Genomic DNA, 22,817 nt, shown 5'->3' with positions numbered 1-22,817 from the left:
AAGACTGGGAGAGTGAGAAGGGTTGGTGATAGAAACTTACTATCTTGTAAAATGTGAAGACAGATCTAAAACATCCCTCTTAACAAATTTGCAGAAAAAAATTGCATTGCAGCATCCCAAAAAGGAAATTGTATCTATCAAAACCACTGGCCACCTGTCTTACAAGTCATTCAGAACTATTTGGACACTGGCTTTTCCAATATTATGACAGGAATTTAAACTTAGGTGAGCATGGAAACATTTCCTGATTTTTATTCTGAGGAAATACCTAAGCCACAAGGTAACATTTTCAGTGGCATTATGGAGTGATTTCATTTACCTCCAGCTACTGCATGTAGTTAGAAGGAGAAGAAACCCAGAAGCCGCAGACCTACTCACCAGTGATTCTTCCAGGTCCCAATTTGCAATCACAGAGTGGTCACCACTTCTGCCCTCTCCTGTCTGATTCCCTGACTCAGGGGCTGGTCAACGATGGCCTAGAAGTCAAATCTGCTCCATTGCCTGTTTTTTCAAATAAGGATTTATTGGAACACAGCCATACCCATGGCTTACATATTTTCTATGGCAATTTTTGTGAGCAATTTCAAAAGATGCCATTTATACCAACTAGCTGCAAATTCTGACTGACCATATACAGAAAAAAAAAAATTGTCAACTCCTGTGACATCTCAGCAGCTTCTTGCCCAGGCCTTTCGTCCCTGCCTCTCATCTACCTCTGTTTTGTCCCATAGAGACAAGATCTGAACTTCAAAAGTTTGAATAAGGCCTCATAACCTTTCATATTTTTACGTGGTTCATGCTCCAACCTCAAAAATAATTAGGCATGATTCTAAGATATCAAAATGTTTTCTTTATTAAAATGGTTTATTGCTAATCTTGAATAAATCATTTGCTCTCTCAATTATCTTCCTAAGAAAAGATAAATAATGAAGGGCCCATCTCATGAAGTCCTACTAGGCCTGACACAAAGTAGGCCTAGTCCAAAGTGATGACTCACATCAATTACAACAAACAAAACCCATCATCTCTTTTTCTTCCCCATTTATGTTAGTGAACATCAGACCTTTGGCCTCAATGGAGGTGTAAAAACCAGGTATCCTTGAAACCCATGGAAAAATCACCCATTTCCCCATCAAAATTGAACAAGTTGTGGATGCTTTAGCCAGGTGCTGAGAGGTATCCATTACATTGCCTTTCAAGTAATTAAGAGCAGTATTAAACCAGGTGGCCAGATTTTGGTGTACCTGCTCTTGTTTCAGTTAAGAAAAAAAAAAGGAAGAAAAAATAAAAAGGGAGAAGATTTCTTTTAGGGAAAATCTCATACTAAAAAAAAAATGATGACTGTCTAAAGATCTTAAAGGATAAAGAAACTTAATGCACTTGAAATTTTTCAATTAAAAAATTGCTATACTTCATAGTTCTTTGGATGGACCAATTCCATGAAACTGTCGTAACAAAAAAACAGTGAATTTTCTTCCTTCTGTGCTACAAAGGCCAGGGACTATTTCTTTCACAATAGAAGGAAGGCCATGTGACAAACAAAGGGAAAGGTGGAGTACCCTGTGTCCTCCTTTTTTAATACTATGTGTGGGGAGGGAAAGTGGGAGCTACAGGGATGGAGGGGAGAAAGCAGAGCTGGGTGACCGAGCTCCATCCTGGGGACTCGCTGTGCGTTTCAGCCAGCTCACAGAAGACAGCTCCTGTGTATTTAAGGAGGGAGCACAGATTCTCAGGCTATGAGGAGTCGACGTCTACAGTTCCAACCATGTGAGAGGACACTGAAGAACCAGATCATTGAACTGTTGATGGTCTTATAGTGGCATTCATTCAAAATCGGCCTTGTTTGCAGGCTGGGTTGCAGAGGCAACCTCTGAGTTGCTAGCTACATCAGAGGTCTCTTCTCCTGTGGTTTTGTTTGCAGTAACCCTAATGAATGCTCATTAAGTGGTAAACATTTTGTTTCTTTGTGGAAATGGCCCAGAAGAGATACTAGAACTGAAGACGTCATAGAAAGTTATTTCCTAGCCAGAAATTTTGGAACCATGAATGAATGGAGAAGTGCTTTTGGGTTCAACGCTCGTCGTCTATCACTTTTTAGGTTCTGTGACCCTTGGTACATCTCCACATTCTGTTCAGATTACCTATGTACCACTAAAGGCATCCCTTTGCAGGGACAGTTCCTAAACTAGCAATGAATACACTCTCACACTTGATGCCTTTGACATTCAACAAATCAGAAAAGTCATATATTTTTTTTTCTTTTTTGAATAGAGAATACATACATTTACATGGAACAATAATCAAAAAAAATTTTGAAAAAAAAAAAAGTATAGACTGAAAAGGCTTCCTCCCCCACCAGTCCTTGACCACCCAATTTCCCAGCCCACCCTCCACAGGGAATCACCTTTATGAGATGCTTTCTGCATTTTTCCAATGTTTCTTCATGTTAATATAAGAAAATCCAAAATATATTCTTATTCTGTCCCCATTTCCTATACAATGTTCTGCATCTCACTTTTTAAATTTGTCAGTATGTTCCAGAGATGTTTGAATATCAAAATATAAAAAGCGAATTGTTTTTTATAGTTTCATAGCATCTTGATGTGGGAGAGTGTCATAACTTATATAATAAATTGTCCCAATCTTCTGTTTTTACAGACAATGCTACATTTATAAACATCATATGTCATATTTATGAGTATAGCTATATAAGAAATCCACACACACAGGATTCCTACATTAAAGGTTAAGCATATTTCTTTGATAAATATTGCCAGATTGCCCCCCAAAAAACATTTGGTTGTATTACCACCAGGACTGTACAAAAGTCCCTGCTTCCCCACCATCTTAAACATATTTTGAGATTAGGTATTTTTCTTTCTTTTGAATTATCTTTAAGTATAAAATATCAGGGAAAGAATATTTTTCCATGATATTTTATATTTATATTTTCCCACACCAATGGAACAATGTTTGGGTCACTGAGTTAAATGCCCAATGATAATTGAATGTGTCATTTACTTTTGCAGAAGTATACATTTTTACTCAAAATGAAGAAAATAATAATTTGAGAAAATATAATAGAAAATTAAAGTCATTTCCTATTCTGAGACCATGACTGGTGTATATTCTAAGTCAGTGAATTCTATACACTCAGTTGTTTCATAATTCATTCACTGGAAAATTGACAAATACATGGATCATAGTCATTAGAATATTGATAAATAGAAAAATTATTTCCAAAGAATTTATGGAAACTTCTCCCTATGTATTATTATACATTACAAAATGCTCAAAATGGGATGAAATTATTTTCATCTCCAACTTGAAAAGTTCTTTTTGGTGTTACAGATTGAAAGGAAATGAGCCTATGCTTCAGAGCTGGAGGATTATGCTTCTTCCAAAAACTAAATTATTATGTACTGTAGCAAGTGAACGCCTTCAAGTTTATCAAGTTTTCTTTTTCTTTCTTTCTTTTTTTTCTTTTTCTTTTACTTTTTCTTTCTTTCTTTCTTTCTTTTTTTTTTTTTTTTGCATGATTCGTAATGAAAACCCCAGAAGCTAATGTCAAAACTCAGCCAGACCCTCCACCAGTCTATGAAATCAGGTAGTAGTTGAGGACTGAGATGGAAGTCCTGAATGACAACTGGTGGCGATAATGGAGGGTCACTGTCCCATGACAGCACATCCTGACATTGTTAGAAATATCTGGGATGATAGAATGGCAGGTATCACCTCAAAAATATGCATTTAGTCTAATAGCTGAAAACTACATTTTAAGAAATTGGCATGGCTGCTATTTTTCACTTTTTAGTGTGCAGTTTCATTTGTGAATACCACTTGAAGTTGACATAAAAATTAAGTTTTATGGGCTGTTCTTAAATTCATAAACTTAGTTTTTTGAAGAAAATTTAGTTTTTTGAAGAAAACAATTGCTTTCCAATAAGTAAAATAAGTCTTCTGAGATTTCTCTTTTGTTCATTTGGCCTTTAGTTTGTTTTAAGAGATTTAGTTTTGTTATTTTAAAATTGGGCAAAAATGTAAATCACCATTGTATAGTAATTTTTTGAGACATTTAAAAACCTCTACTTCTTGCACAAAATGGTTGCGGGTACCAGGCTTGATTTTGTTGAAGTCTGCCTACCCCACCCCGACACATGCTTTTATTTGTTTATATTTTAGCTTAAAATAATAGCCAATTCTGAATTGATGCAGGCAATAAGAACATCCACTCAACTGCTGAATACCCTAGCTCCTGGTCTTGTCCTGACCGAGCTAAGTGACAAGAATCCTCACCTCCCTCCCAGCCTCTAATCAGAGTACTAGAGCAAGCATGGATCCCAGCAAGCAGGAGCAGACCCTGGGTTTCCCTTCTGCAGAGCTGCTCTGCATTCATGGGAAGGCTGCCCCTCATATTGAAGCATCCCAAGGTCTGCTACCAGATCTCAACCAAAGGAGTCATTATGCTACAAGCTAGTTTAGAAACCGTAGTCATTTTCACAGATATGATTCGTACCCTGTAAGTTTTGAAAGAGGAGAAACACAGGTTGAAACTTTTAACTATGCTAGCTCACAAAATAAAATAATGAAAATATTAGAAAGATGCTTCCTATGATCCATGTGACCTTGGGCAAGTCATATAATATTTCCAACCCTTAGTGTTTCTCACTGTTACAGAACTGAGGACTTCTGAGAAACAGGCAGTGTGAAAAATCAACTCCTGATTCTCGCTGTCAAGTCAGAAAGATTTCAAACATGTTGCTCAGAATAACAGGAATGAGTTTATTGAAGGATAGGGAAAGGGGACACTCTCAAGGGAGAGAGAGGATCCTGTCAGAGAGGAGAAGAACAGTGTGCCTCTCCTGCACCCAGGTTTTATTGGGGGTCCCAGAGAAGTTTCCAGAGAGTCCCACCCAGGTCCACCTCTTGTCTTTAGACTGACAGCAGGGTGACATCAAATTTTCAAGTCCCTACTGTCATGGCAACTCTAGGTTTCCTTGGCCCATGCCAACTGGTTCTAACTGGGTTCTGAACCATAAATTCTTACAGATTTTATGGGATAGCAAGAATGATCCTTATCTCTCTGAGTTTCAGGATCTGGTCCATAAAAAGGGTCCCAAAAGTCTCCCCCTTTAGGGTAACTTGGATTCCTCTTATGGATATTATTTTAGGCCTGCATTTCTCCTGCAGATAATAGGTAGTTTGCTGAGGAATGTGACATAACCTGTCTACTTAAGCCAGGCAGGACTGCAAGTAAATTGCTTCTTGGAAAAGAAAGCATATGGATGTCAGTACAGTGAGCCCATTTTACACAATTATTCTCTTGACCTTGTATTCCCATCAAATTTGCATCTGTCGTCCCCTAACATCATCCTTAAAATAAAAGCATATTGACCGAGGTCAACATTTCTTGTCTCAGGACCCCTCTGTACTCTCAACAATTATTAAGGACTCTAAAACTATTGTTTATGTGTGTTACATCTATCGATGTAACATCATATTACAAATTAAAAATAAGAATTTGATAGAATATGCATGTATTAATCCACATGATAATAAAATAAAATCCATTAAATATCAGCATAAATATTTTAATAAAATCTTTTTATTTTCAAAACAAAATTCTAATAAGAAGACTAGCACACTGTCAATGACACTGCCTTGATTCACACTAAGGCAGCAGCAGTTTCACTCTGGATTACTTTTGTGTTGTGTGCTTTGTTTTGTTTTATGGAGTCAAATCAGAATGATTGACAACATGTTTTTCTGTAACAGCTTAATTGAGGTGTAATCTACATACTATAAGTATACACACAGTAAGTCTGCAACTCAATGATTTATAGTAAATTTATAGTTATATAGTCATCACCTACAATTCAATTTTAAAACACTTTAATTACCTAAAAGAAAGATTACTCATTTTGATTATAGTTAATCCACACTCCTATGTTCAGCCCCCAGCAATAATGTATTTATACATTTAACTTTTCTGTACATTTCATAGTAATAGAATCAACTTCTGCATGTTCTTCTGCATCTAATTTTGCTTACCATAATATTTTTAAGGTTCATCCATGTATCCATAGCTCACTTTTTATTGCTGCATAGTATTTCACTGTGTGAATATACTACATTTTATTTATCCTTTTACAATCCAATAAATATTTGGGTAATTTCTAGGATTTTTTGTGGCTATTATGAACAATGGTACAATGAACATTTATGTACAAGTCTTATGTGAACATATGTATCAAGACTAGAAGTAAAACTAGGTTAAAATCTATTGTTTTTGACTAGCACAACCTAGATTTATTTTATTTCCAAATGATCAAAAATAAGACATAAAATAATATTTATTAATTCTCAAACCTTTTTTTAAGATTGAATGTTATATAACAGACCCTTGATCAGAAACTTAAAACAGCCAGTTAACTGATATTTTTCCTATGTTATATATGTGGTCATTATTACATTTACAATGAAATGCATTTTTCTTACTGGGGAAATACACTTCAGCTTTTTCTTTGAGTGTATTAAAATACTGATTGTACATTCAAAACAAATAGTTCTTCGACTTCAATGGTGGAACTCCACAATTTCTGAAATGCATAATTCTTTTGAGATAGGGGGAAAAAGACTAAAGCACTCAATGACGGAAAGAATAAAAAAGAAACTGAAGGCTGGACATGGTGGCACATGCCTATAATCCCAACAGCTCTGGAGGCTGAGGCAGGAGGATTGCAAGTTGGAGGCCAGCCTCAGCAATTTAGCAAAGCCCTAAGCAACTTAGCAAGACCCTGTCTCAAAATAAAAAAAAATAAAGGGCTAGGGACATGGCTCGGTGGCAAAGAGCCTTTGGTTTTAATCCCTGGCACCAAAAATAATAAAAAACCAAAATTAGTCCTTAAAAATCGGGGAAAAGATAATGGTTGGGGGAGGTTAAAGATAGTTTCAGAGGAACTGGTCACAAACTGGAGTTCTGATATGCCAACAATCATACAGTTTAAGAGCTGTCAGAGTTTAGAGATGATTGAGTCCTAACCCATCATTGCTTAATTGACAAAGGAGGGAACCAAGGCTCTGAGGTTTTCGACAGGGCTAGGACTGGAAGCCAGGTTTTCTAACTTCTCTTCTAGTATGTCCCATCCTCCTGTGTTGATACTAAATGGAATTTTTGTGGGTTTTCATAGTCTCTATACCACATGTAGCATTTCTCTAGAAGACAGCCAGGCTTCTAAAACTTTAATGGAGTACTTGTTAAAATTCACGTCATTTTTGCCTGCAATCTCATAACATCACCAGTAACTTGAACATCTTGAGTTTGTCTATTTCAATTTATGCCTCTGCTGTTACAAATCATAAAGTTTTATTCTCTGTGAGTTTATCTTATTGAATATTCAAAACCACCTCCATATTCTTTACTATTCACATGTCCACTACAGCGTCAATTGATTTTTTTCCCCAAAACACACATGTGGTATCATTTTCTTTGTGCTGCATAAGTATCTTTAGGGGTTCTTTGTTTCCATTCACACACAAGATAATTGTGACCACATGACACACTTTACAATAAATAACTTGAATTCTTAAGAACTTATGCATTAAATCAATAAATATGCTGCATGACCTCAAATACACATTTGGTTTTCCTTTTTCAACTTCATCAGTGATGTTTTGGAGGGTTACTTACTTAAATCTGCATGTGGGGAATCTCATTTGTTTTATTCTGCTTTGTTTTTTCCTATTGTTGTTTGTTGTTTATTGTTTGGTTTCTTTTAAATAAGCACAAATATGTCCTACCATAAAGGCTGGTGACTAAAATAAACTATATAATTTTTCCATTAAGTTTTAGGCCTTATTGTATGTCCTGATCAGAGAATTCATTTTTTTATAATTAGCTCTGCTTGCTCTTTATTGTTAAAAAATGTAAGACTATCTCAAAACATATGTATGAAATCTTTTCCCCATTCAGGAAAAGCCCAGAATTCCTTCTTTCCAACATAAATCTTTCAGTTAATGAGCTAAACTTTTAAGAATTGACACATACGTTTGGCACTAATGGGTGTGATTTCATTAGTAAGGATGCCTAATTATTTTGCTTTAAAATGTAATTCTCTCCATCCAATGATCATTTGGTTTTATGCTTGCAAAATAAGTAGAAGTCATGAGTCTTCTGCTTCTAGATTTAGATCCTTACAGTGAATGGAATTATTAAAAAGAGATATTTTGTTTGATTCTCAGTCTTCAGGTTACTGAGACTCCCAGGGAGGAGAAGCCCAGGTCTTGGGTCTTGGGTGAACATTATTTCCTTTAAGAAAAAATCCTTTGTGACTCTGGAATTCTGGCATTAAGAAATTTCTCTCTCTCTCTCTCTCTCTCTCTCTCTCTCTCTCTCTCTCTCTCTCCCCTTTTCCCCACCTAGTTGTTATTTCAGACTCTAGAAAGCTAAGACTTCAGCAAAAACTGAAACACCAAATATTCAATAGTATAAGATGTGAGTTGCAAGATGTAGCCACAATTCTGTTGTCCAGTATAACAGCAGAGGAGCAAGAAGCAGGTCCTTAGAATGCATCTCTTATAAGAATTAACATTTATGATTCTTCAATGGGCCAAGCCCCATCCTGAGTACTTTGTATGCATTAATTCATTTAATACTCACATCAGCCATATGGCATAGGTACTCTCTTTATCTGCAATTTTCACTGAGAAATAATTAGCATGTCTAAATCATTCCAGGGACAAACAGCCAAGTTCCTGAGCTTGCTCTTGTCATCATTAGCCCACATCACCTTCTCCTTCTGTTAAACAATCCCAAAATATTGCTTAGAGCTTCCTCAGGAGCCTCTACTTTTGTGTATCTCTTACGCAGTGGACCTCCTGAGAATGGGGTCTTCACCATTTGCTACAGTTTGGCTCTTATACATTCCCCAAAGGCCTGTGAGCTGTAGACTTAGTCCCCATTATTGGGAGATGGTGGAACCTTTAAGGGGAGGGGCCTAGTGGGAGGAACTTAGGTAATTAGGGGCATACCCTTGAGAGGGATTGTGGTATCCTGGCCCCTCCTCTTCCTCTCCCTCTGCTTCCTGGCCACCATGATGTGAGCAACTTGCTCTCCCACACATGATGTGCTCCTTCTCCACAGCCCCAGAGGCAATGGGGCAAAAAGATCATGCACTGAACCTGTGAACCAAAATAAGCTTTTCCTCCTTATAATTTGATTTCCTCAAGTCTTTTGTCATAGTGGTGGAAAACTAACACATCATGTCAGAGAGAAATGGGGACCAAAAGTAGAGATTGGTAACCATAGGCCATCCATGCTTATGGCTCACATTTCTGGAACCTTTCTGTGCTAAGGCCTTTAGAGGGATTGTCTCTTCTGTTGCCCACAGTTATCCTTGGAAATAACTATCATAACTCATGGTTTTACAGAGGACACTGAGAAGCAGAGAAGTTAACCAACACACCAAGCTCAGATGGCAGAGCTCAGATTCAATCAAATCCAAGGAACATAGCTTCAGGCCCATGCTCTTAACTGTTAGGCCAAGTCACTGGCTCTAATTAAAAGGAGGGCTTCTCCATTCCCTAAATTTTGGAGGACACCCAGGGCCAGTCGGGAACACTTCTGGGGCTACTGCTGAGCTGTATTTGTCCTGAACTCCAAATTCTTGGCCTGTTCAAAATGCAAGAGTCTGACTATGTAGAAAGCTAAGTATAGTGTAGAAGCCATAGTTTTTATTACATTTGTATGAAACTTCTGTCTCAATCCTGAAGCAATTAAAGCATAATAGAAGAGAAAAAAAACATTCTCAGTCATGCAAAGTGATTCATTTTATAGTATCTGATTTGAAATTTGCAATAGCCAGAGAACATGTTCTCAGTAAACGTTTGCCCTGGGCATCACAGAAACATGGTTTTGTTTACTGCTGATTCAACTATGAACCAACTTCTACATCCCAGCCCCTCTCCCAGAAAGAAAGAAAACACCAGAAGCTCACTTCTTGAAGACCCATACCTGGGCAGTCATGTCCAATTCAAGTAACTTGTTCATGTCGGGAGGAAAACAACATTTTATTATTAACTTTGAGGTTATCTGCTTTTATAGACTGTATTAATAAATCCCTGATGCCCATCTAGGATGGGAGGGGTGAGATGAAGAAGAAGAGGAGAACCTCAGCCTCAGCAGAGGATGTAGAAAATTAGCTCAAAGGAAAATTTTATTTGTAGTAGTCCAAGATGCCATGACGAGAACAAAAATAATGCCCAAGTGATGAGATTAAGTAGCAAAGGATATTAACATCTGGAATAGATAAAGAGGGGTAAATTTGTTTATGTTAACCTTTTCTTTCATTAAGTCATGCACAAATGGAACATTTATGATGATGAATTATAGCAGTTCAAAACAACTAACATTTGCATGATATATGGACAGTTTTCAGAACTTTTTCATTCGCTTGGTCCTGCTTGACAGATATGAGAACCAACCGCTCCTAGCTCATACAGACACAGAGGCCGACAGTGGGTAAGTGGCTTTTCCAAGGTCACAGAGCCACAGATACATAGTTCACCTCGGTCTCTGGAGTTTATAACCTATCCTGGGTACAGGGAAAGAACAAGTGGTGTCAAGATGGTGAGGCCTGGAACATTAGAGTGCCTGATACTGGACTGTAACTTTATGTATGAGGTCTTTAGAGACTGCTGGAGTGTGAGGGAAATGAATGCAAGCTACTTGGCCCCAAACTATTAAAATTATTTCTTTAGTCAGGCCTGATGGCACACACCTATAATCCCAGCCACTCAGGAGGCTGAGGCAGGAGGATTGTGAGTTTAAAGCCAGCCTCAGCAACTAAGTGAGGACCTAAAGCAACATAGCAAGACCATGTTTCTAAATTAAAAAAAGGCTAAGGATGTGGCTCAGTGGTTAAATGCTTCTGGGTTCAATCCCCAATACCAAAAGTAAATAAAATTATGTCTTTCTTATGACCATATTATAGACTTTTTCTGTTTGTCCTGTACTACCTGGCTCTCAGCTATCATTTTTGCTGATCGTGGTACCTCTGGAATAGTGATCCCTACTGCAAGGTTGTCGGATCAAAAGCATCAGCACCACCTGGGAACTTACTAGAAGCGCACATCTTCAGGCCCCATCCCAGACCCACCCAATCAGAAACTCTAGGGACGTGGCTGACAATCTGTGCTTGCAGGAGCCCTCCACGTGACTCTGCTGCTGCTTAGTCTTGAGAACCTCTTTGTTCCAGAGCATGACTAGAGAACTTGGCTGCATATTGGAATCACCTGGGCAGCTTTAGAAATTGCTGATGCTTGTGTTCCAAATATTTGTGACACAAATTTAATTTTAATTGGTCAAGAATGGGGTTTTTCAAAATTTCAGAAACAATGAACGTTTGGGGTTGAATGGTTATTTGTTGGGGAGCCTTCCTCTGTACTGTAAGATGTTTAGCAGTATCCCTAGCCTCTAACCCCCAGATGTCATAGTACTCCTCCTAATTGTAAGAAACAAAAATATATCAGGCATTTTCAAGTGTCTCTTGGGGTAAAATTACCATGGTTAATAAGCTCTGGTCCAATGGTCATTTGTGAATCAGAATTATCAATTTATTTAACACCTAGTGTGTGCAGGGTACTACATGACATCCTTGGAAAGACAAGTATGAAAGCTATATTTTTCATGGCAAAAATAAGCCATGACTACTCCAAGGTGCCAGAATAACCAATTTGATGTGACAGTTTGTCAGACAAGCTTTTTCTTTCATTAAATTGATAATAATGAAATTAACTAGTTGGTTGCCATGGTCTAGACATGACCCTAAATAGTAACTTATGAATTCATATCTTAATTGTTTTATCAATGTACTTTTTAAAATTGAAACTTTTTAATAGGTAGTAGTGCTTTCCGTAAAATTACTCTAAGAAAAAGACATAATTAATGTTAAAAAGTATCATTTCCATATGTTCCCACTTGTTTTTAAAAAATGCATATGTTCTTATATGCATAGGAAGTTTTTTGAAAGAAAACACTTGGCAATTAATAGTGGTTACCATGGGGCAGTAAGTTTCAGGGCCTTAATAGGGAGATATACTTTCACGATATAAATTTTTATATAGCTTAATTTTTCCCACTTTAAATATTTTCCATGTTAAGTGTAGCAAATAATGGAAAGGATGCATTCCAGTAGTCTTAGAAGCTCCAAAATGCCTCTTCTAATTAAGAGAAAAACAGGTAAGCTACACTGTTTGCCTCCATGATGTCCACCCTTCTTTTATATTTGTGTTATTGTTGAAACAGAATAAACTGAAAAGAGACTTCAAATATAAGATTGCTCCAACACTGATTCCATGAAAGAGATTAACTAACATTTACCTAAGATTGAATAGTTAAAGAAGGTGGTTAGCTTTCCATTACTGTAACAAAACACCTGAGATAACCAACTTAACAAAAGGTGTGATGACACATGCCTGTAAGGAAGATTCACAAATTCAAGGTAAGACTGGGCAACTTCGGAAGACCCTGTCTCAAAATTTAAAAGTGAAAAGGGTTAAGGGTGTAGCTCAGTGGTAGAGCACTCCTGGGTTTAATCCTTAGTAACCTACACACACACACACACACACAAGGAAAGGTTTATTTTGACTCACAGTTTTGGAGGTTGTCCATGGTCATTGGCCCTGATGCTTTTGAGCCTGTAGCAAGGCAGCACATTGTGGTGGGAATACATGGCAGGAGCAAATTAGTGACAGTGGACAAGCAAAGAGAAAGGAAAGGAAGGCCCAGGGTCCCATTATTCCCTTCAAGGGCACACCCCCAGTGATCTAACTTCCTGCACTAGGCCCCCAGCCTTTGACAGGTTCCACCACCTCCCAATACTGCTGTGGGCTGTTGGAGGAACACTGACAATCTGAACTTTAGCAGAGGGCCTTGTTGGGGAAACTGCACTTCACCAGAGAGGGACTCCCTGATGAAGAAGGGCAGAGAGAGGAAAAAGTGTTGCTTATGGAGGGGCCCAATTTTCTCCTGGAGGAACTGGATCAGTTACTATCCTTACAGAATGAAGGGGATTTAAGTTAGGTTAGTGTAGTATGATTTCACCTAAAAATTCCCTCCAGGGATTGATTTCATATGCTCTTTGTCTCTAATTCCCAAGGAGAATCAATGCACTCCTGGGAAAATAAAAAGAACTCTCCCACCACCACCACATCTATTTCATCAAAGAAAGGCAATCCCACCATCTTTTTGCTGCTCTCTAGTTCCCTGATGTGTTTTAGTGACATTTCTTTATGCCTAACCCCAACCTAACTATTATTAAAAGTTAAAAGAAACATGAAAATGGAAGAAATTTAATTGAGGTTGGAAGAATATGAAACAATCCATGTTCAGTTAGGGTTTTTCCTAGCACTTGACACTTAGACCTTCACAGATTTCAGAGTCTCCCTTATTAAGAAAGACACATCCTTTTTTCTCTCCCTCATTATTGGATGTGTAAATTGGGAAATTCATCCATGTGGATTTCACAATCCTCTTAGTCTCTGGGAGTGAGCCAACAGTACCATTTCAATTTTTCTAAAGAATACCCCATAACAATTCCTACACATTCTAATTACATTTCTGTGGTCTTCAGTGGAAAATTATAGTTCTAGGCCAAAATACTAAACTCTTATTCTGTTTTAAAAAAGGTCATTTTTTTTCAAGTTTTCTTGTCTTTATAGGAGTGATTCATCCCAGAAATTGTGTCTTGTTTCTTATTGCATTAGGCATTAATAACCAGCAGTCACCAATGTTATAACTGTTTATGAACTTCACGAAAATCATCAGAAGTTAGGGCAATGTTTCTATAAAGAGCCTGGTAGTTGTCCTTGGACAAAAGCTTATGTGGAAATTCTGAGAATACACCAATTGAGACCAGTTATAGTGAGATGAGGAAGAGACCAGAAGCAATTAACTGAAGGAGAAGTTTCTTTCAGAAAAATATTCAAAAGAAAGGGAAACCTTTTGGAAAATCAAAAAGGGGAACATCTCTGAAATAAAGGTATATGTGTTCTTAGCCATAATATCAGAATTATAGAAAGCCCTCTGCTACTAAGTCTCAAAATGCTTAAGCTTGCGATTTTGTATCTGTGGGCTACTGGTTTTCCAACCTCTTTCAATGGGCTCTTGTTAATGACCACACTGACCATGAAACTAAACCTCACATAATCTTTCAGAAATGGTGGAACAGAAATTCAAGCTCACCTTAGAGTTAGTGTGGCAAAAGTACTTTGCCCCCAAAAAGGGTTATTTGTCAAGTTAGTAGGATACTCTTTCTTACTCAATACAGTAAATTTAAATGCCGAGTCACTGAGGAAAAATCAGAAAGGAAATCAATACCATTTTTACCTTTGAGAAGTTATCCTATATTCAGCAGGATGTCCCTCCTCCTTTCAGGTAACAGAAATTATTTAAGCCCATGTTCCTAGTATAATAATTCGATAAATATCAGCAAGTCACAGGGGACAGTTGGCTAGCTACTATGTTCTGTTACCACAGCCACTAGAGAGTGGCACCCTTGCCTTGGGACCAAGATTTTAAATGGTCAACATGAAAGAGTAAATTTTCCTGTAAACAAATCATAGTAACCACACTTTCCTATAGGATAAGGAGAAATTGAAAGCCACTTGGATCAAATTTATGAAGCAGTCATCCCCTTAAGCACTGATGGGAAGTTAAGTTTTGGTGCTAACCAGCTGGCAAAGTCTCCATGTCCAAAGACACTTCATTTTCACAGTCATTTTTGGTCATTTTTGCTTTGGCTATTTGTCAGGAGATAATATCTTCCAATGTCACTGGTTGAAATTACTTGTTTTCCTCATGGCTTAATAAGGTTCCCTAAGAGACCTCTGCCTGCTTCTTAGTGAAGCTGTTACCCCAAACCCCCAAACTTTTGCTACTTCTTGAAAAATAGGCAGCATGACTCCTTCATCTGAGACCAAAAGTTTTTCTCTTCTGTTATTACATTCTATTATCTATAAGGTTATTATAGATAATTATAGGTAATTATAGATCATCTATAAGGTAATTATCTATAATACATACTTTGTATAATATGTTGCACATGAGTATATTATCTATTAAGTATGTTAATATATTTATATTTAATATATGTTAATAATTATGTCTTAATATATTATAGTCTATCTTTCCAGACCAGAAATTGTTAAGTCTTTAAAACACAAAAGAAAAAATAATGCTAGTGATACTCTATTGGAAAGTAAAATAAAGAATAAAATTTAGAAGTCGGTACATGTGATTAGAAATATAAGTGCCAGCTTTGCCACTTCTAACTCCCACATCTCTTTTCAGCTGCTGGCTGGGCGCTGGCCTTTTGACCACAATGACTTTGGCGTCTTTCTTTGCAAGCTGTTCCCCTTTTTGCAGAAGTCTTCAGTGGGAATCACTGTCCTCAATCTCTGCGCTCTCAGTGTCGACAGGTAACACTGTCTTTCCTTTTGTTCTTCAGTTGGGTTTAGAAAGGCATTTTTCTCGAAAAGAAAAGCCAAGAGAGTTGGTATCCAGAAGAGTTGTTTACTAGTTTCAAATAAATTAAAATGTTAACACCTTTCCTCTGTTGTTTAGAATTGCTTCACACATTTGCTGGTTATTAGTTGGCTGTGGCTCAGGCAACGTGTACTTGGAGCAATTTGCCAACAGTATGTAGTTGACATCTTTAAGGCAGCCACAACAACAGAAAAGAATCTATTAAGGAATAAAGTTTGTGAAAAGGTGATTCCCTAGCACATGTAAATTCATTTTAAACTAATGATTTTATTACTATAAAAACAAACATACTATTCATTTATATTTGTAAGGATTGATCGCTTAAACTAAGTGGTAAATATATAGTACTGTTATATCCTTCTTCATGCTCTTTTTGAATGCCTAAAATATCTCATAATTTAAAAAAGAAGATACCAATAGCAGTATCCTTTATCCAAATGAAAAATCCACCACGCATCTTAAGTCTTTTTAGAATCCTCACACATGGCCATAAAGAGTTCTTTAAAGATGCCTTCTGAATTCTGAGAACTTCCAGATGGTATTTACTTCACTTTCAAATTTTCACAGCAGGACTTATAAAACAATGAAGTTAGGAACTTCATAACACATTCCATAGAGCTCTTTTATACTTAAAGAAATGTTATACAATGTATATAAAGTCTTGTAAATAATTGGTTTATACATACAACTAGCCATATGTACAATTTAGAAGAGATTTCAACTTTTTCCAGCTCATATCCCTGACAAAAACTTTATCAGAGAACCTGAGTCCCCGGCACAATAGAAATAAAAGGCCACTCTTAAAGAACATTCAAGTGTTTACACAGATATTCTGCCATTCATCATCTATAATTAATTTTAGAATGAAAATGCAGTTAAAATGTAAAATTACCCATTCCATTGGTAGTTACGAACTTTGATATTCTATTCATAAATTTATGGCTATAATAGTTGAAGCAAAATAAATAAAATGTTTAGTATTTTTAATGCATTTATTTGTTGTAATTAAAACACATCAAAAAATTCCATTGGTAGTTTTAAAATTCATTAGTACTATTCCAGAAAAATAGTCCCACTGCAATAGTTAAAGATCAGAGAGATTTCATTACCTATCAGAATTGCTGTGATTTGTGGGAAAACCTGAGATGTATATCAGATGTTAAGGCTACTGCATTAAAACACATATACCACAGGAGACCACAGTATAGTGACCATTTCCCTAAAAGTACTGATGACCTGCATTTGATTCACTAATAAATTCTCACTTTGATGTTCCTATCCCCAGCATCCCAACATCATTTATTTTTTCACTCAAAGTATATAATTATCAAGTGTTGGTATTATAGTTGTGTGCAAAGATGCCTTTCAGAGTATTCTATTACCTAAAAATCAAAGACTTTAAGTTATATCCATTACATTGCCGGTACAAGTAAAATTTTCCTATATTTATCAAAGTGTATATTTAGAGATGTATTCTCATTACCATATCCAACTTAAATTTTTAATATAACTCTAAAAGCCATGTGGGGAAAAGGAATAAGAAAATTATTATGACATGGCAAAAAAGAACCGTGTCTACATATATGCTCTTCCTATATAATACCATTAAATATTTAAAACAATGTAGTATAGACGCAAATAGTATGAAAAACCAATGAGAAAGCCAGAAATAGGAGTTAGAGTACACAGGAATATAATACAGGCTGAAGTAACTTTGAAGACAGGATGGATTTTTTTACAAGTAGTGCTATTTAGCTATATGACCAAAACAAAGCATATCAACTTTTACATGGTACTTTCTATCAATAATAATATGTATAATAATTTTCATTTATTGAGTATTAAGTAGGAGGCCCTCCTTAAAAACTTAACAGATATTATATAACTGTGATATGTACTATCGTTTACAGATAGGGAAGCTGGGGTCAAAAGAGGTTAACCAAGTCCACATGGATCCCAAGCCTTGATGCCAGTAATCAAATGCAGGCCATCTTCCTTCTCTCTCTTTTTTATTTCTAGCATCAAGGAATGTGTGGTTTTATTATTTGTTTCACAAATGGTCTCAGTTTACTTTTTGGTTACTTCTTATCCATGACCAGGGCAGTTGGTATTCTCCACGCCTGCATTCTGCCAAGTGACCACTCTACTCAAACATGTAAAATTCAAACCATAAAGCTGTAGAAGAAAATAAACTAATAATGACCTCTGGAAAAGAAAAACCTCCTGAACTTAAACAAATGGTAGACATTCAGAAAAAAATTTAAAAGAATGAATACAGCAATAAGCTGGGGAAAATATTCGTCACTCCCCCCGCCCCCACCCTGACACACACAGGCCCAGGCTGGCTCCTCAAACTTTTCTTCTGCTCACTCTTTCTTCCTCAGGGAATCTCAGAGGATCTTCTTGCTAAACTTCAAACAGCCTCAGTGGAATCCCACCAGTGTGAGGGAGGGGCAGGCTAGGTCACCCACACCGCCTGCTCTCCCCATGCCAGGCAGGAGGGAAAATGAGCTTGTGTTCCATCACATCCATCCCTTGTGTACCAAATGAAATGTGAGTCATTCTTCATTAGGGAAAGGAAAATAATAGAATGCCAAAAATCTACCTCATTAAGACTTGGGGTCTGACTTTTAGATCAAGGAGTTGAACCACTTTAAAATTCCAGCCCCACAAAAATCAGTCTTAATCCAGGAGGTTTTTCCCTGGTAATAAACCCATCATTCTTTGTTCCCTACATCCATTCTTGACCCTTTTGTTTCATTTGGCATTGACTCTAAGCTTTGGGACCTGTATGGTAGGCAATCTACTTGACATTTCCATTTCAAAAGCTTTCATGCTACAGAATGAATCATTCACACTTAACTCCTCAAGATAAGATACCATTTGTTTTGAGTCTTCATTTGGTTGCATGACAGTCTACTAAAAAAAGAAAATCTTTTCTTTTTTCTTAAAAGAGTCAAAAGAGGGAAATTGGAACCTGTTACCAAACAATTTGCTATTTGTGAAATTCCTGCTTTCATTGTCTGTCAAATTATGACCCAGGAAAAAGAGTTCCCATAATCTTATATGATATTTTTAAAATACAATAATTATTTCCCATCTTGAGTTGTTTGAGGGAAAATAATGAAACTATACATCAAAGTTCTATAGAATTTCTTTATTACTTCATTAATCACTCAATGATCAGAGAATGCTATAAGATCAAAGAAAAGTTTCAGTTTTCTCACTATCAGTTTTTAATCTGACTAAAATAAACAAGACAGAGAAAGTACATGATTTGAACCAGAATGGATGAACTTTCCTTGTTCAACTATGAGCTTGCCTCAGTTTAACCTTTTTCTTAATTCCTCCTCAAATTTCTTTTTTAAATTTATCTTTGATTTTACATCCTTAGTCTCTTTTGAAAATGATAAAGCAGAAATTTTAGAAAAATAATGAAGAAATTTAGGAACAAATTTTGACCCCTGTCCAGCTTTATCCGTAAAATAATTTTTTAATGCTAAGGCCATATACCTCTAAAATGAATGAACTTTTTCCCAAAATATATGAATAGCTGACCATTATTAAAAATGAAAAAACTAAAATGGATTTTTTTGAATGCGATAAGTCACAAGGTTCATAGGTTGCTTTGAGTTCAAGAGGAGAGAGAAGAGGGAGCTGGAGTCTGGGAGGGGCTTCAATACTGTTCCTTGTGAAATTAACAGTCACGTTAAAGACGATGACAGAGTCAGACCATAAAAAGGACTTAGTACAGATCCAACTTGTAGTTAAAAGATGTCTGGGGAAGGAGGCTGTAAAAAGATAAAACTCTTTTAACAACTATTCCAGAGTGAGGGGTAATTAGATACCTGGAAAGGCTGCAAAGATCACTAATAAGGCAGCTTTGTTCTATATGCCTTCAGCTCCAAAGCTGGTGTCAGTCCTTCAGCTCATCATTTCAAATAATTCTCAAAGGATGATCCCAATTCAAGAAACACAAAGGTGATTTTCTGAAAAGCCTCATTTCTATTTAGATCTGGAAGTTTCTTATTCTCCCAGTGGTTCTGCTTTCTATTGCTGCATAACAAACGTGACGACATGAAAGAACTGGCAGAGCCCGGAGAGAGGCACTCGGAACTGGACAAAGTCAAAGTCTGGCCAGGGTTACTTGGGATCGCATTCTCTTTTGCCCATAGTTATTCCTTTTTTAAATTTTAATCCATTGCCAGGATCAGGCAAATGGTTAATTTGCTACCCCATATCTCTTTGATGACAAACTATCCCCAAACTTAGCAGTTCAAAACATTTTATCATATCTCACCATATTATGGGTCAGGAATTTGGGCAAGTCTTCTGCTCCTTGTCACTTCCACTGGGGTTGCTAGTGGATTTCAGCTGGTGCTGAGCTTGCCTCCTGGCACCTTGGCAGGGACAGCTGGAAGTCTGAAGTCGGCAGAATTCATCTCCCTCTCTAGAGTCTCAATGCGTCTCAACACTTGGCTCCAGCAGGCTCAGGGTTCCAGTGCGAAAGCTGCCACTCCTTTCTGAGGCTAGGCCTGGAACTGGTAAGGTATCATTCTATCTGCTCAACTAAAGCAGACGCAGGCCAGCCCTATTTTAGAATTCAACTGAAGCACACCTATAAACCCAGGGGCTCAGGAGGCTGATGCAGGCAGATTGAGAATTCAAAACCAGCCTCAGCGACTTATGGAGACCCTAAGCAATTCAGCAAGACCCTCCCTATCTCTATTAAAAAAAAAAATGCCTGGGGATGTGGTTCAGTAGTTAAAGCACCCCTGGGTTCAATCCCTAGTACCAAAAAACAAAACAAAACAAAAACAAAAAACCTCAACTGAAGAGTGTTAAAGCATTTGCAGCTTGTTTTTAATACAACACACCTGGTTTTTCTTTAAGATCCTTCTTGCTTATGAGATTCCTCAAAAGACAGGAATAAAACCACCATATGACCCAGGTATACCACTCGTTGGTATTTATTCAAAAGAACTAAAATCAGCAAATTACAGTGGTACAGGCACATCAATGATTATAACGGCACAATTCACAATTTCAAATTGTGTTCAGTGGTCTCTAGGATATTCTCAAAGGATGATCCCAATTCAAGAAGCACAAAGGTGATTTTCTGAAAAACCTCCTGACACCTTGGCAGGGACAGCTGGAAGTCTTTTTTTAATATAGCCAAGTTACAGAACCAGCCCATGTGCATATCAATTGACTAATGGGTAAAGAAATGTGGTCTATATACACAATGGTGTTTTAACCAGTCATAAAGAAGAATGAAATTATGGCATTTGCTGGTAAAAGGATGGAACTTGAAACTATGATGCTAAATGAAATAAGCCAGACTGAAAAAGTCAAGGGTCAAATGTTTTCTCCCATATGCAGAAGTTAGACCAAAATACAGGGGGAAAGTGGGGTGGGATTCCATGAAAACAGAAGGGAGAGCAGCAGAATAGAGTAAGGGGATAGAGGGGAAGGAAAAGGGATAGGAAAAGGAAGGGACAGTGAAATAAAATTGACCAAATTATGCTATGTACATACTGTAGTGAATTTCACCTTGATATATATTTATAAAGCACCAATTTAAAAATAAATAAATAAATAAGGAGAAGGAAAACCAGTAGACTAGAGGAAAGGGAATGGAGGAAGGAGGAGGGAAAGGGAAGGGGAAGTACTGGGGACTGAAGTGGAACAAATTATATTCCATGCATGTAGGGTTATTGTCACAATGAATCCTACTATTATGTATAACCACAATGCCCTAATAAAAATATTTTTTAAAACTCACCACATAGTCCAAGGTAAAAAAATAATAATAATAATTCTTTCTGCTGATATTTTGGCTCTAAACTTTGTATGATGATCAAGTTTGTTAGTCACGATGGAAATGCCACTTTTTCTTATAAAAGTGGCAAAATTGAAAACAAACTAATAAAATCCAATGCAAGCAAGCATTCACTCATAGGCACTTGTTAGAAACATTTTGAAAGGTAGTTGAGCTCATTTTTCACACCCTTAATCCAGCAATTTCACTCAAAAAAAATTCATACAGGGAAACCACCCAGAGAAAAAATTTATATGTACACACATGTTTATAGGCATGTTATTCACAATCAAGAAATACTAGGGGGGCTGGGGTTGTGGCTCAGTGGTAGAGTGCTTGCCTAGCATGTTCGATCCTCAGCACCACATACAAATAAATAAAAAATAAAGATCCATCAACAAAAAAAAGAAAAGAAAGAAAAAGAAGTACTAGAAGTGATACAAACATATGAGAAAGATTTAAATAAATTTTATCAATAATCTGTTCTGGGTAGACACTAATTTGAGAAGTGTTATGCCTAAAAATATGGGAGGATATTTTCCATGTAAATAAAGCTAAAAATAAAATTGTAGCTCATATTATTATAGTATATTTTCAAACTACACCTATGAGAATAGCAGTGGGCAAGGAATAAGAGGCAAATAAAAAGATTTTGTTGAAGTGGTATTTTTTGAGTTTTAGTTTTATTTTATAATGTTTTAAATTTTTTTTCAATCATAATTTTTTTAAATTGTAATGACTATCTTAGACCATACCTCAAAGATTTAATAAAGAAGCATCAAATGCCTCTGGCCATGAAAACATGTTTTTAAAAATCTATTTATAGACATGCACAGTAACAAACATCTTTACATAAATAAAACATATAATTTATCCTTTCATTTTGGCATAGCACGTGACAGGGAACAAGGTGATGTAATGGGAAAAGACTCCCCTGGGAGCCAGCAGATCAGAGCCCTGGCACGGGCTCCCCTTGCTCACTGGGGACCAGGCAGAAGATGTGGCAACATGCCAGCCCTTCTGTTCCCCATCCTCAGGATCCCATCTCAACACATAGGGAAGAAAGATCAGCACAAAGGTTCCCCCTTGTTTTTTAAGTTATTTTATTCAGAGTTTCTAAAAGTGTTAGCTTTTTATCTTTTGCCTAATTCAGGTCTAACTTGGAAAATAAGAATATGTTTAGAATGTACAATACTGCTGTTTTTGGACAAAAAAGCAAGGAAAGTGAATGGTAAGGAAGAAAACCATCATAAAAACAAAAAGACACTCCATTCAGCTGATATTTTTCAGGTACCTATAGCTCTAGGCTTTGGGACCAAGCTATAGAATGCCTGCCCTCATGGAGTTTAGACTCTAAAAGGGACATTAGCATAGATAAAAAAAACAAAATCAATGGATAAACCATTTGGTTTGTCATATAGTATTGAGTGCTAAGGAGAAAAATAAATCAGG

At 36.8% G+C, this 22,817-nt stretch overlaps 1 protein-coding gene across 1 annotated transcript in view; it reads left to right on the top strand.

The window, feature by feature from the left end:
* Positions 1-22,817, top strand: part of Ednra (endothelin receptor type A) — a 53,904-nt gene that overhangs the window by 15,333 nt on the left and 15,754 nt on the right. Inside the window, exon 3 of the mRNA XM_076864221.2 lies at positions 15,350-15,477. Coding sequence (XP_076720336.1) covers positions 15,350-15,477 — 128 coding nt within the window. The remainder of the gene's footprint in view (positions 1-15,349; positions 15,478-22,817) is intronic.

The sequence above is a fragment of the Callospermophilus lateralis genome, chromosome 8 (genome assembly GCF_048772815.1).
Source record: "Callospermophilus lateralis isolate mCalLat2 chromosome 8, mCalLat2.hap1, whole genome shotgun sequence".
Classification (NCBI taxonomy): domain Eukaryota; kingdom Metazoa; phylum Chordata; class Mammalia; order Rodentia; family Sciuridae; genus Callospermophilus; species Callospermophilus lateralis.
This window is presented reverse-complemented; position numbering and strand designations above follow the sequence as displayed.